Raw genomic sequence first — 16,041 nt, forward strand, 5'->3', positions numbered from 1 at the left:
TCTACTGGTTAGTACTGTTTAATAGATTCTCAATGCATTTTAAGTTAAACCTACACTTTTTCATCATTACCTCCAAAGTCTTATGTTGTCTGGCTCCTGACTTCTCCAACTTAATTTTCTGTCATGCTCCTATTAGCTCATTTCTTTCCAGCCACATTGGACTTCCTTATATTTTGGGAACATGCTAAACTTATTCCTACCTCAGTGATTTTGGTCTTTCTATTTTCTCTTCCTGGAATGCTCTTTCTCTGATCTTTATATCACTACTTTTTTTTTCCTTTTTATTTCTATGTCTCAGTTCATGTGCTTTCTCCCCAAAGAAGCATTCCCTGGTTATTCTATTTAATATTGTTCTCTTCCCCAATCACTGTCTATCGTGTTATCCTTATATATTTTTTTAAAGCATTTATCACTATCTGAACTTACCTCATTTACCCATACAGCTGTTATTCAATATACTAGAATGTAAACTGCACGAGGACAAGAACCTTATCTGGTTTGTTCACCATTATAGCTTTGTGACTTATTATTAACTGTGCTTGGCACATGATAGAAACTGAATATTCATTAAAGAGTAAATGAATGAAAGAAAGAGGAAAAACAACTGGAATACATTCTATATAGTATATCCAGTAAGCTAGTGTTCTATAATTTGGGGAGAAGAGAATGGAGACAGATTAGTCTAATGGGTTCATATCTATTTGGTAAATAAGGGAGTCAAACTGGTAAATATCAGAGTCACAATTTGGATGGTCCTCAGAAGTTTCCAGAGACAAGAAATCTTTCTTGAGACTTTATTTAGTTTTTGCTTTTTGATTAACCAAAGTATGTGAGGGGACATTGTATAGAGCCAGTCAGAAAGATACCTGGATATTCTCAGTTCAGGGCCAGGTGAACTTGGTTTCCTTCATTGGGAAACATATCACTCATAGATACAGCTTAGGTCTTTGGCTTTCATAATGATATTTATCATACTCATAACTTGGAAATTGTTCCCATATCTTGAAAGATAAGTTTTACTTTGCATCCCCACTGTTTTTTCTTGGTGTCATTTTAGTGCCGATGATTTGTTTGTATATCTTGTGAATATTTAGCAAATGGTGAGAGTGTGTGGTTGCATGTCTTGAGAATGACCAGGGAAGACTTGACCCAGTAGAGGTGGAATCCATAGCTATAGGTAATATACAAAGTGGGCACTGCTCATTGATGATTATTGACTGATTGTAGTTTCTTTTTGTAATTGTGAGCTTCTTATTCCACCCAAAAATCAAACAAAAAGTGAACATCACTTTAGAGGAATAGAAAGAATACTGGATTGGGAGTCTGAAAATCTGGGTTCTAAATATGATTGTACATCTACACGTTATGTGACGTAGAGAAAGCTAACAAATCATGATGAGCCTTGGGTTCCTTACCCACTAAATGGAGGAAGATTAGATTCTATATTCATTTATGTCCCTTCCAACTATGATAGTCTATAATTTTTTGTGCCAAGAAAACATCTCAGCCCCATTATAATTGCTTTCTTTTCCAAAAATCGAAGACCAGAGTATTTATATCACAATAATTTTGATTTACAGGGGACTCAATAGGCTTTCTATTAAGAAAATTTTTCCCAAGGGCTTTTTGTTTATGTTCCCTTTCTTTAAATCAATGGAAAAACAAAATTTCCTAGTTTACTCAGGTATACATTTCCTTTAATAGTAAGAATAGATTTTTAAAAAATTCTAGCTAATAATCAAAATTCTTTTAAAAATCCTTATATTTCCCAACGAAAGTGAATATGAATCAGGAAAATAGAGAAATGTTTCTTGCAACAAAATAAGATATTATGAGCATATGGAATCAAAGGCTGATAATTTAATATGATTTTACAGATTGAAGATTCCCATTTTCACTGAAATGTTTCCCCATCAGCTTACGTCCAATCATTAGAAATTAATTGCCTTGATTTATAGGAAAATAAAAAAATATAGATCTTAAATATGAGCTACTACTACTTTAGCAATTTCAATATTAAATAATAATTTTATACGGCTATCTAACAATGACAACTTTCACATATATTATCACATAGAAACTTCACAATTCCATGAGATTAGAAGACCATGTACCTCAAATTTGTAAATGAGAAAATTAATATTTTGAGAGATTAAACAACTTGTTCAGGGTCATCTAGGTAGTAAGTGGTAGGATCAGAATTAGAACTCAGTTTCTGGGTATAAGTCCAGTCCTTTTAATCTATTTCTCTATGGAAAGAGACTGCATGAGATAAAGGTTTGGGGATGAGTCCTTTGAAGACAGACTGACTGGAATTCAAATTTTGATTCTGCTATTTGTTTGCTGTACGATATGAAGGAATTACTTAAACTCACTTTCGTTATCTGTAAGAATTAAGACTAAAAATATCGTATATATAATACAGCAGCAATAATATACATTAAAGCACTCAGTGTTTGTAGTATATAGTAGTAATGTTTGTGTTTTAACTACTCTATGTATATGTAATCTTACAACTAGTTTGCACAGGAGAGAAGGGATAGGAATATAAAGATAATTTAAAGGTAGGTACCAGTTTTCTTTCTAAGCCTTACATTTCAAACTGTAATATTAATAGGACCATTCATTTTATTCTATTTCATATTCTTGAGTATGCGAGTGCTATCCTCTACCACAAATGCCCTTTCGGATCTTTTGACTCTCTGATGAATGCCTACACATTTTTTTGAGCTCAAACTCCAGATGAGGGTAAAAGGGATCAACTATATGTTGATAGAAAGAATACTGAATCTGGGTGGTGAACACACTCTGTGGTATATAGATAATGTATTACAGAATTGTACACCTGAAACCTATGTAACTTTGCTAACAATTGTCACCCCAATAAACTAATTAAAAAAAGAAGAAGAAAAGAAAACAAATACTTTCTCTGATGACATAGGCTGTTCCTGTGACATTCATGTTAAGCTCATATTCACTTATAAATCTTTGCTAAGCACCTCCTGTGGTACCGGGGAACTCTGCTAGGGCTACATGAGAGGACGTCATAGACTGATCTAATGTTTGTTTGTTAGTAGTTCCCCTATGTTGGGGTTTTATAGACCGTTTACATTTAAACGTGAGGACTGATGAAAAGTTGTCAATTTTTAATGTTTTTAAATAAGGATATAATAAAATAAGAACCTGCCATTGACCACTGCAAAAGAAATGGCATTTGACACCAAAGCCTAAAATCTGAGGATAAAAAAATAATAATGATAGATTAGGCTTTATGGAAAACTTCATGGAGGGGGGTCTGCATGAGAACAGGCCTTGGGGATCCACTGGTTTAAATATATTTTTCTTCTAATTTGATCGTACTTAGAGATTTTTTTTTTCTCATTCAGTTTCACATTCCTGGTGACTGCACACTGTCTAGTAGGAAGTATCAATAAATATTTATGAATGAGGCAGCAAATTTGCCTCTGAGCAAATATCTGAGAAAACAGCTGCAGCACAAAGCACTTGTGAGAGGACACAGCAGTGGTGAGAGAGTGGAAAAGGGGTGTGTGTGTGTGTGTGTGTGTGTGTGTGTGAACTGATATACCTAATTTACTTTACAAATTTGCCAGGCATCAGCCATTTAGAAGATATCATGCAGTTATAAGTGAGATTATCCTGTTCTAGAATAAGGGAGGAGGTGGGGCAAGAAGTAAGATACTGAGGCGTATCTCTGTAAGAAGAAATGGACTCTCTTCCTGGGACACCATTTAAAATATTCCATGTGACATCTTAGGTGGATTAAGAACTATAACAAGTAAAGCTATAGTAAATAGGTGACATTAATATTCCTTATGTGTTAGGCACTGTTATAAGTTGTTTGCATGCATTATCTCATTTAATCATCACAACAACCTGAAGTAGATGCGATTACTATTCCCATTACACAGATAAAGAAACTAAGGCTTGCAATGGTTAAATGATTTGCCCAGCATCACACAGCCCATGGTAGAAGTAGGTCTTAACCCTAATATAGTTATCTTTAGAACTTACCAAAACTCTTGGGTCCTTTTCTAGCCACATATTTCTACAATAAGCACAGTTTTATGAGAGTTGTTATTCATTTTTAAAATGAGAAAGTTAAATGTTTCTTCCAAACCAGGATTTTAAAGCTGGCTAGGCACCCAGTTTTTCTACTTGAAAGCTGTGTGACCATACGGAAGTTCCTTAACATCGCTGAGCTTCAATTTCTACATCTCTAAAATGTGGATGAAAGCCCTTCTTTCTGTGTTTTTGGGAGAATTAAATGGATAGAGGACATAAAATAGTTAGCAAAGGATGTGGATTACGAAGGGGATTTAATAAATGTTAATTCACTATGGGGTCTAGTAAGATAAAATATTTTTGGATTCAAATCATACTAAATATTAGAAACAGGATAAAAGCAAATAGATTACTGCTCAGGAGAATAGAGATGCCTATATTTACACAATTTTTTAGAGAGCCATGAAGATTTCTTTGCTGCAGCCATCGCCCTAATTTCAATTAAGAATACAGCGATTAGATGTTTCAGCACAGGGATAAGTTTGTATTTGATTTCTCCACAGATGCACATTTCTAGCATCTCAACATCCCGTTCATTGGCTAAAGATGTAACAAGCTACTTCAGCAAACCTGAAATTGCAAGATAAATGGAAAATGCTTAATCATTTAAAAAGAAATAGCAAAGGAATGAAAAGACCAAAGCACGCATGGGTACCAGTGAGGAAATTTGTTAAACGGATGGAAGTCTCCTCTAATTTTTTAAAGGCTGACAAATAACTTCATTAGACAGTCAAGATATAAAATCAAAAGGGTTCATCTCTAGTATTTTTACACACAAACACATTAAAAAAAAGTGTGCATCTCTATATATAATCTCATTTTAGGTAAAAGTATTGTTTACTGAGAAAAGCAAGTTCACAGTAATGTGTAAAATGCAAATTTACCTTGTAAAAACAATATTGAGCCCCACTTATATTTGAATATGCATTTGTACAGGTTTGTGTGAACATGGAGAAAGGATGAAAAGCTCATGCCAAAATGTCACATTGGGAACCTCAAGACTGGTGCCTTGGAGAGAGTTTGGGGGAGAGTTTTATTTCTTCAATATCTTTGCATTATTTCACAAAATGCAAGGAGCACATATTACGTCGCGGGAAAAAATTTAAAGATAAAACAGAAAAAACGTACATTATTATTGATCCATCTATTCATTCATTAATTTATTAATTATCCAATATTTATTGAATCCTTAATAGTGATGATTAAGTAAACTAACTTGATCTCTGTGAACTGTCAGACTTGACTTTTTCAGAGGTGTGCTGGCTAAATGTGTGGTTTTACTTTGTGGGATTAGCAGTCATTCTGTGCTCTGTCCTAAACTCCTGCCCTGTTCCCTTTTGGGATTAATGGGACATATTAAATTCAAACCATTTGTACTTAATTTCATTCCTTTCTTTTGCATTGTAGTAATTGCACTACAGGGAGGGTTGATTGACTCCCCAATTCCACCAAATTGTGGGTGGCTATTGGTGGCAAGAACTGGAATTTAGAGACAAAAGACAAGAGTTTTAGTCCTGACTCTATCACTCACCAGATATATAATATTGGTATGTTAATTCTTTCTTTTTGAATCTCAGCACCACCTTCTCCCCTCCAGTAATAATATTACAGTACAGCTATAAAGCTCAAATAGGATCAAATATTGAAAGTTTAAAAATTGCAAAGTGATGGATAAGTATATACCATGTTTCCCCGAAAATAAGACTTAGCTGGACCATCAGCTTTAATGCGTCTTTTGGAGCAAAAATTAATATAAGACCCGGTATTATATATTATATTATATTATATTATATTGTATTGTATTGTATTGTATTGTATTGTATTGTATTGTATTGTATCGTATCGTATCGTATTGTATTGTATTATTATATTATATTAGACTCAGTCTTATATAAGATCCGGTCTTATATTATATAAGACCGGATCTTATATTAATTTTTGCTCCAAAAGACGCATTAGGGCTGATGGTCCGGCCAGGTCTTATTTTCGGGGAAACACAATATTACTATTTCTCCACAAAGAATCTGTGATTCTGCTTCCTAACAGAGAACAATGAGACATATTTCCATGTATTTTCAAATTTCCACTGGAAGCAAGACTGTAATACAAAAGTTTAAAAGGCGCTCAGAAGTCTCAGCCTCAAAGCAACAGCTGACACCTTAGACCAATGCAATTTCTTCCTGGCCATGATCACAAACCCAAGTAACCAACAAGAATATCTGACCTGGTGTAATCATCTTCAACAAGCATGTGCTTTGGAATTGGTGAGTACCTTCCTGGAGAGATGGGCGGCAGGGAGGTTTTATATTCTAAAGTGCCATTGTTGCCAGAAAGTAGATGGTTTTCCATTGGTGGAGAATAAGCTAAGGGGTGAAAAAAGAAGAGAGAAGAAAAGAAATCTGTTATGTGGGTGCTTCAATGTGTCATGCTACAGTTCTGTTAAAAATAGAAAGGCTTTGCTACATGCTCAGGATTTTCTTGTCCTCCAGGAGGGGGTAGTTGCTGTTTGTTTGCCTTCAATATGTCTAGGCACGGAGTGACCTTCAGGACTGGAGAGTGTGATAATAGTTCTATCTGTGAGCCCTGTTAGTATAACTAGGTGAAGAGAGGAATTGGAGGAGAGACTCAGCACACACTTTTTTAGAATGATGATTAATTTTCTATTAAAATAAAAATGTTAACTTTCTAATTGCAGAGCTCACGTTCTTTTCACATACTTAATATCCAACCATCAAGAGCATAAGGTTCCTAGGAACAAGTTCTCGTATAAGACTTTAATCCCAAAATATGCTGTACTGTCATCCTAGAAAGGCTAAGAACTCTGGCCTTTCTTTTCTATTCTTCTACCCTACCTCATCTCCCTTTGGAGCAACTGAAAACACCTCCTAACTGGGTCTCCTGCCCTACCCCACCTATTTTATACATTGAGAAGTCCAGCTCTGATCCTGTGGTCCTTTTGCTTAAATGTTCTCCATCGCCACTATTGTACTAAATATCAGCTTTCCCTTTCACCATTCTTTCAAGATTCATCCATTTCAAATCCCCCTTACACATGTCCTATGGGCTTCAAACAAAGCCTGTTCTTGCCAACATCTTTACCTTTGTTCCACTGTACCAACTACTACAATTTTTGTCTCCTATCCCATTTCTGATATTGGAATCTCGCACAGTCTTCATGATAAAATTCAAATGCCACCTTCTGCATAAAATTTATTTGTTTTTATCTTCTAAAGAGAGATGATACCTCCTTCCTTTGAGTGTCCAAAGGACATTTATTTTTACCCTCCTCCTGGCATATACATCTGTCTTATTTTGCCACATATTGCTGCCATTTATATATCTGAATTAGTCTTCCTTCCAATGAAGGCTATGATTGTATCTCCTCTGTAACCGACCTATTACATTTCAAGGTGTCGTGCACATATGAAAGACATATATCTTGAAGAATATGTCTTCATATGTATTGAAGTTAGTCAATACATATTTCTTAAATTGAAAGCAAGTTTTGTTTTCTCCCTTTTTTCTCTTTGACTTTCACCTTATATGCCCTTCATGAAGTGGCTCTCAGAGTCTCAGGCTGATCTTTCTAAATTCATCCAGTTTGAAAAACTTTGAAAGTTCAAACTCATATCCTAAGGTAAGGGTGATACCTCACCTTATGGCCTGCTTGAAAAAAAAGACATACTTTGCAGGAAATCATTTTAGAATCATCATTAAGAAAAGCAATAGCTAACATAATGAGCAGGTAACAAATTATTCAACCTTTAAATTTCTCTCAAGAGGAACATCTAAATCTAAGAGAAGTTAAATGACTTGCTTAAGACTCTAGTGCTAATTAATGGCAGGTCCTGAAGCCATTCTGAGTTTCCAACCTCAAAATTTCAGAACTAACAAACTTACTGATGTCAACAAAACTGTCCCTTAAACTCACAGCAAAAAAATGATTTGCTTCTAAATCTAGTCTGCAAAGACAGAACCTTAGATAAGGTTCTTGTTGACCTACTAAGAAAAGGAGAATACATGGGGGCATATGTAACAGCACAGCATCTCATTTAGTTTTTATCCTAGCAACCCCCACCCCTAACCCATCTCTACTGCCACAATGACTGACACTTTTCTCTGGCTTTCCTACCAACATAAATTCAGCTAAAGGTTAAGAACTTTAATGATGGTGATTAAGGATCATAATTTCACCATTCAACTGCAAGATTTTCTCCCCGAGGAAGAGGCAGAATGCTATCTTGGGTCTATTTTGCCAACCTCTCTTTTCTACTCTGCTACTACATAGATTTGAACTAGGAAGAGAGAACATTATGGCATGAGAGCTATCATGCTTTAGGGGCTTAAGAAATAGCCTTTAAAAATGTGTTGCCCCTAATCTACTGTAACCACACTATCCACAACATATCCAAGGCATATCCACAGGCTTATCCACAGTTAAGCTTCTCCATAACTGTGGACCTGCCAACTCCTCAGGGTGTCTCCCCAAACAGTAGGTGACGCCCTGTAAGGCAACCAAGGAGTAAAGCACAGGATCCCTGTGAAGTATTTCCACAGGCTTAACAAATGTGAAGGTGCAAGCATAGGACTTTGCCAAGTTTTGTAGAATTCAAATTTTGCAAACCTGGCATGATGTGCAAAGATGACACTGTGTGCGGTACTTACAGTGAGTAATATCAGGTGGGCCATAAGGATCAGTCATATAAATGGTGGTGGGTTTGCCAACTTTTAGATAAACTACATCTGACGTGTTCTTCAATATTGCTACCGCCTCTTCATGTGTTACTTCTTCTAAACTGTAGTTGTTTACCTTATGGGGGGAAAAAATCAATATTAGAGTCCGATCTACACAGGTGAAGAGAAATACCCAGCAAGAAGATTTATAGAATTATGACCTTATTTAAAGATTAAATTGCAAGGATGACAGTTCAGCACCTATATCATACTTTGACGGAACAGAAGGATTAATGGCATTAACCAAAGCAGATAAGGTACAGTTGTTGATGCTAAAAAAACAAGGTTGCTTCTGCCTTTTTCTATGAGGGAGCAATATATTATAATGGCAAACAAAGCAATATTTGTGGAAAGAGGAAAAAGAGGGGTCAAATGTCTTTCTTATTATGCTATATTTTTTGTGATTACAAAACTAATACATATTCATTGAACTGAAAAAAAAATAAAAACCATCCATAATCTCCTTGTTCGGATATATTTCTTTAAACAATTGTGACTATATTTTACACATTGTTTTTCAATATGCTTTTGAAATCTAGAGTGACCATTCATCCACATCTTGAATGTACTTCAACATGACTTTTGTTTTCTACTGAGCAATGTGCTGCCTGGGTATAACATAATGATTTAACAAATCTCTTATTGAAGCGTGTTTAGTTTGCTTCTAACTATTTCCTACTGTAAATAATGTTGCAGTAAGCCTTTTTTTCTATATTTGTCCATGGCTTTGATGATTTCTGCAGGATAAATCATACAAGTGGAATTGCTTGACCAAATTATATGAATACTATGACCCTTTTGATATCTATTCCCAACATGCTTTCTGGAAATACAAACAAGTTTACTCTTAAACCACAACTATATGAGAGCTCCCATTTTCCTACAGCTTCACCAAACTTGGCTTTTTTCACTTTAGGAATTGTTCCCATCAAAATGTCATTTAACCTGAGTCTGTTTTCTAAGGAAGGAGTGATGATGTTGGAACACAGGCCTTTGTACGTAAGCACATTCAAGGGTAAGCCTATTGTCATAGACTTTAACAGCAACTTCTCTTTTTATTTGAGTAAACGATTAAATTTTTTTTTTCAATTACACTTGACATTCAATATTATATTAGTTTCAGGGGTGTACAGAATAATGGTTAGACATTTACATAACTTGCAAAGTGATCCCCCTGATAAGTCTAGTACCCATCTAACACCAGACATAGTTATTACAATATTACTGACTAGATCCCTGTGCTGTACTTTACATCCTGTGACTATTTTGTAACTACCATTTGTACTTCTTAATCCCTTTATCTTTTTCACTCATTCACCCCGAAATCCCCCTTCCATCTGATAACCATCATTTTGTTCTGGTAACTGTGAGCTTGTCTCTCTTTTGTTTGTTTGTTTATTCCGTATTTTAGATTCCACATATAAGTGAAATCATATGGTATTTGCCTTTCTCTGTCAGACTTACTTCACTTAGCATAATTCCTCTTTCTTTATCGGACAGTAAAGTCTGTGACACAAGGGCGATTATCTCATGGCAGTGGCATTGCATGGATCTCAGCAGCACTTCTCTTAAATGGTTTTAGAATATTCAGGCAGTATTTTAAATACCTAGGTCATCCTTATTTGGCTACTTTTTTTTTTTCATAGAGTGATTCCATAGTTAGTTTCTGCTGAAATGATGTAGAATTAAAATAAATGTGCCAAGAGCATTAGATTGGATCCCTGCATATTCTTGGTAGTACCTATTTAGCACTTTAATAATACAATGCCTTGCAACATTGTCTTTTTTCACTTTTATTTTTTTGGCCTCATGTTGTTATGTAAATCCCATGTGCCAGCTAACCCTTGGGGGTGTAGCCCGAGTTAGGAACCCTACAACTGAAGGCACTTGAACCTGACTGATATATATATAAATACTGACTGTGAACCCTCTGTTAAGCTGTAAGCCTCTGCACCAATTTCTATGGTGCTTTTCTAGACAAGTGACATTGTCTTAAATTCTTTTTTTCTGTCAGTGTCTAGCACTTGTTCACTCATTGATCAAATGTTTGTTGCATACCTATTATATGTCAGTCACTGTTCTATGTATTAGAGAGACAGTGATAAATGATAAGAATGGCAAGCATAATCATAGCAGACACTTACATAGTCCCTATTACACATCATTCTAAATGTGCAATACATCCTATCACACACTATTACACACTATTCTAAATCACTTTACATGTTTCAACACAATCAAGCTTCACAACAACCTGTGAGGTAGCTATTATAATTACCTTCACTTGACAGGTGAAAAAAGCATGTCTCCAAGAGGTTAAGAAACTTGTCTTTGATTTAATAAGTGGCAGAGTTAGAATTAAAGCCAGGCAGTCTGGCTCCCGGGACAATGCTTTTCATCACTCATCTATATTGCTTCTTCCAAATAGACAAGGTCCTGGCCCTTCTGAAACTCACATTGCAATGCATTCTAAGGACACATTTATAGAATGAATTGAAAGTATAGACCCATGCAGCAGTGCATGGCAGAGTGCATGAGAGCAATGCATGAGAATGCAGAGGGAGTACCAGTATGGGAAACACAGTTGATGATGGTAGCTCTTTTGTAAGAGACGGAGAATAAGAAAAACAACAGCAATAGTAATAAGAGCTGACATTTATTTAACATCTAGATGTTATGTGTTTTGGGGGTATTATGTATATATTTTGACATAAATCACATAACTGATCCTGGTTATAGCTTCACGAGGCAAACATTAATATGTGGGCTCATCCCAGATGAGAAAAACTGATGTATAAAGAAGTCAGTGTGCAAAAAAGTGGTCACACAGCCTCCAAATTGCAAAGTCATCAGTTGCATCACAACCCTCAAAAAAAAGATGAAAATGACACTGCCCTTGGGTGTTGCTTCACTGAAACCCAAGGCTTACATCATTTATTCTTTCTCCCTTTAAGAGAATAGAGTCTCCTTCCAAGTTTACATATAGAAGTAACATAAATTCCAAAGTGTTATATAAGCCTGATTAGTCATTCCACTTCTTGCTTAATCCAGTGGTGACAGTATATTGTATCATACAAATACATTGACATAGTTAAAAAATAAATAAGTAAAATGGAACATAGCTTGATATAGCTGTCTCTTCAAAACCTTTTTATGTATTTGATTAATCACTTATTTCAGGGCAGTGCCACTTGTACCTAGGTAATGAATGTTTATAAATGCTCCTATACAAAGGTCTAAAATGTGTATGGCAGTGGGTATTTTCTCTAAAAAGATTGCCTAAGGTGACTCTGAATATTGTGACCATGGGCTCCAGAAACACATGTATTGGGTGGGGGGTAAGGGGGAACACACAGAAGCAAAACAGGGAATGTGCTGGGATATGACAAGTCAAGCAACAAAGACCCCAAAGGCTAGAAACCAACTGGATTAGATTACAAGTGGCACAGAAGATGTTTCTGACAAGGATTCATTGTAACATGTAACTCTCCCCAGGGTACAGAAAGCACATAGCTCATTAGATTATCAGTGAAAGAGAGATGTGGCCAGGGCTCATTAAACTGCACTCTTACTATTTCCAAGATGAGCAGTGAAACAATCTAGAAAATGTTACCTTCAAGCTTGTTTTTGGAGAATGACTTTGACAACAGACTCTTAGACCACAAGAAAATCTTTAGACCAGAAAGCAGAGGTTGAGGAAAGAGTAGAGGTAACGAGTGGGGAAAGAGAGGATATTGGGGGGAATGATGGTAGTTTAAAATAGTGGTAGTTCAGTTTGTTTTTATTTGGTGACTAGGAAGTGTTGGAAATTTTCCACAAGTTTTAGTCATGGAACAAGTGGTATAAGATTGGAACAGGATGTAGTCATTAAAAGCACATGCTCATGTGTCATGCAGAGCATGATCTGAGTCCTGCTCCTGGTACATCCTAGCTGTGTGACCTTGGGGAACTTAACCTTCTTAGCCTCAGTTTTGACATCTGTCAAATAGGTATGGTAATATAACTGTGTCAAAGGGTTATTGATTTAAATGTATTGATCTATGTAAAGTGGCAGGCACATTAAACTACTTATTAATCTTAGCTCTTATTACTATTACTATTATCATCATCCATCTCTCTTCCCAGGAAACAGAAATTCTTGGTGAAATTTTTCGCTGAGCATTTTCCTGTAAACATCTGTGAACTGATTAGTTTAATTAGGGTACTGTTGATGAGGCTTCTGTGTGGTCTTTTTAAAAATTCAGAATAGTACAGGATCTGGACCAAAAAGTGCTCTTTTGTGCTGAAGTCTTCAAAATGTTTTTCACGAAAGTGGGTTTATTTGGGTTAATTATGTGTGTGCATTATCCTATGAACTCTCAAGATAAAGGGCCTACAGCTGGAGCTGATTGTACACAGAGAGAAGAGATATTATACTGATTGGTTAGTTTCTCTTGTCATTGTTTTTCATTGTCATTTTTCTTTTTCTTTTTTTTTTCCTTTTGCATCAAGTATCTGCCCATAATGGTGAACACTGAGTAACTGGCCTGGTTTCAGAAAAAAAAAAAATCACGTGCATTTGAATGAAGTATTTCTGTGGGGTATGGGTATGCTACAGAGGGGGGGAATATGTGCAGCCTGGCTGTATGTTTGCAATAGGACAGAAGACTGAGGCCAAGAAACAGAGGTTGGAGGTGAGATGACTCATTTTCTCAAAAGGGGAGTGCTGAATTGGAGCATGATATAGATAAAAGAGTGCAGACCAGTTGAAGAAAGAGGTGGCAGGAGATTTGCAAGAAGGAAACGGTAAATGTGGTGGAACTTCAAATGAGTGTAAGCAAATATATAAGTGCTGGTACAAAGATGGGAGGTGTGGGAGCATGAGAGAGAAGAAGCGGTAATGTTCTGATGGTGAGACACTGACCTTTCCAATTTATTCAGGAATACCCACGTGGTGGGACAAACTGGGAGATGACAGGGCACATAAAAGTTACCTAAGACATACTGCAAAAAAAGTGAGACTCTAGAACACTGTTAAACACAACAACAACAACAAAAACAAACTCCAAAGTTAACTTTTTAAAAAGGATACAAAGTCAATCACTAGATTTTAAGATGGGTTAAAAAGGGGACCAATCTAATATAGCAATATCAATGATATGAAAATAAATATGCATAAACCAAAGATTAAAATCTCTGCAGCACATTGAAATTGTTTTAATAAAATTTATTTTAAAACTATCCAAAAATTATAAAAAGCTCATTCAACTCAACACCAAAAAAACCAAACAACCCAATTAGAAAATGGGCAGAGGACATGTTCTCTAAAGAGGACATACAAATGGCTGATAGGCATATGAAAAGATGCTCAATGTCACTAATCATCAGAGAAATGCAAATAAAAACCACAATGAGAAACCATCTCACTTCTGTCAGAATGACTATCATCAATAAATCAACAAACAATAAGTGTTGGTGAGGATGTGGAGAAAAGGGAACCCTTGTGCACTGTTGGTGGGATTGCAAATTAGTGCAGCCATTATGGAAAATAGTCTGGAGATACCTAAAGAAACCCCACAAAAAACCAGAACTACCCTATGATCCAGCAATTCCACTCCTAGGTATTTATCCAAAGAAATCCAAAACACTAATTTGAAAAAAAAAAAATGCACCCCTATGTTTACTGCAGCACTATTCACAATAGCCAAAATATGTAAATAACCAAAGTGCCCATCGATACATGAATGGATAAAGAAACTGTGGTACATTTATACAATAGGTTATTACTCAGCCATGAAAAAAGGAATGAAATCTTACCATTTGTAACAACATGGATAGATAGACCTAGAGAATATTATGGTAAGTGAAGTGAGTCAGACTAGTCAGACTGAAATAGACAAATACCATTCTCACTTATACGTGGAATATAAAGAACAGAATAAATGAACAAACAAAACAGAAACAGACTCAGAGGTACAGAGAAAAAACTGATGGTTGGTAGATGGGAGCGGGGTGGGAATAGGGAGAAGGTGAAGGGATTAGAAAGTACAAATTGGTAGTCACAAAATAGTCATGGTGGTATGAAATACAGTATGGGGAATATAATCAATAATGTTGTAAAGATCATGTAGGGTGCCAGATGGGCACTGGACTTATCAGGGGATCACTTCATCGACTGTGTAGATGCCTGACCAATGCGCTGTACACCTGAAGCTGAAGTAGAATAATATTGAATGTCAACTATAATTAAATATATAGATATTTCATGACATACATAGTCATGGCATATAAATACAGCATAGGGAATAGAGTCAGTGGTATTGTAACAGCTATATACGATGTCAGAGGGGTAGTAGACTTGGGGGGGGTGATCACTTTGTGAGGGGTGTAAATGTCTAATTATTATGTTGTTTTGTACACCTGAAACTAATCAAAAGTTAAAAAAATAAAAATAATGACTATGAATAAATAGGAAACACTAATAATAGTTATCTTTGGATAATGTATATTTTCTTATTTTTCTTTTCAGCAATGAGCATGTATTAGTTATTGTTAAAAACGAATTAACTCTATTTTTTAAATGAACAACAAAAAAGTGTAAATAAGGAAGAACAGAAACTAAGACCAGTGGCTTCGTTATGAAACACACACAGCAAGATCTCACAAGTGATGGAAAATTGGAATGAGAAAGAAAGAAATTGATTTTTCATGCCCAGTGAATTGACTTAAATTTATTAGAAATAATTAGCCATATTTTAAATTTAGGTATCTCCTGAAATGAAGTCAACTTGGTATAATAGAAGTAATTTTGAATGTAGAATCAGATCTGGTTTCCATTCCTAGATTTATGAACTTTGATCTGCTAATATATTTACTAAGCATTAATTTTCTTATATGTAAAACGTGGTAATACTACTGATTTATTTGTTTATTTACTTGTGTTTACAAGAAAGAAATGATACCATGAATCTGAAAAACAACACTGTATAATATAAAGCAGTATATAAGTAGTAATTAAATATCATAATCAGATATAATATTTCTGCTGGTCCTGCTACTGGACATAGTTTCTTCCTGTTTAAGGCTCATTTTTCAAAATGATCACCCCCTAACCTATACACCACTTACTCCCACAGTGTCTCAAAGTGACTGACCTTCTCAAGGGCAATGAATAGATTGTTTTTATCTTTGCATTTCCCTGGCTGATACACTGTAAATAGTGGGCACTTAATAAATGTTTAAGTA

At 35.5% G+C, this 16,041-nt stretch overlaps 1 protein-coding gene across 14 annotated transcripts in view; it reads right to left on the reverse strand.

Annotated features, from left to right (window-relative positions):
- The window catches only part of DLG2 (discs large MAGUK scaffold protein 2), a 1,856,054-nt gene that overhangs the window by 465,922 nt on the left and 1,374,091 nt on the right, over nt 1-16,041 (reverse strand). For all 14 annotated transcript variants that reach the window (XM_081064693.1, XM_081064694.1, XM_081064709.1 and 11 more), the window contains 2 exons: nt 8,749-8,893; nt 6,308-6,446 (listed from right to left, as the gene is read on the reverse strand). In XM_081064693.1, the coding sequence (XP_080920819.1) occupies nt 6,308-6,446; nt 8,749-8,893 (284 nt within the window). The remainder of the gene's footprint in view (nt 1-6,307; nt 6,447-8,748; nt 8,894-16,041) is intronic.

Source organism: Rhinolophus hipposideros, assembly GCF_964194185.1.
Source record: "Rhinolophus hipposideros genome assembly, chromosome: 10".
Taxonomy (NCBI): domain Eukaryota; kingdom Metazoa; phylum Chordata; class Mammalia; order Chiroptera; family Rhinolophidae; genus Rhinolophus; species Rhinolophus hipposideros.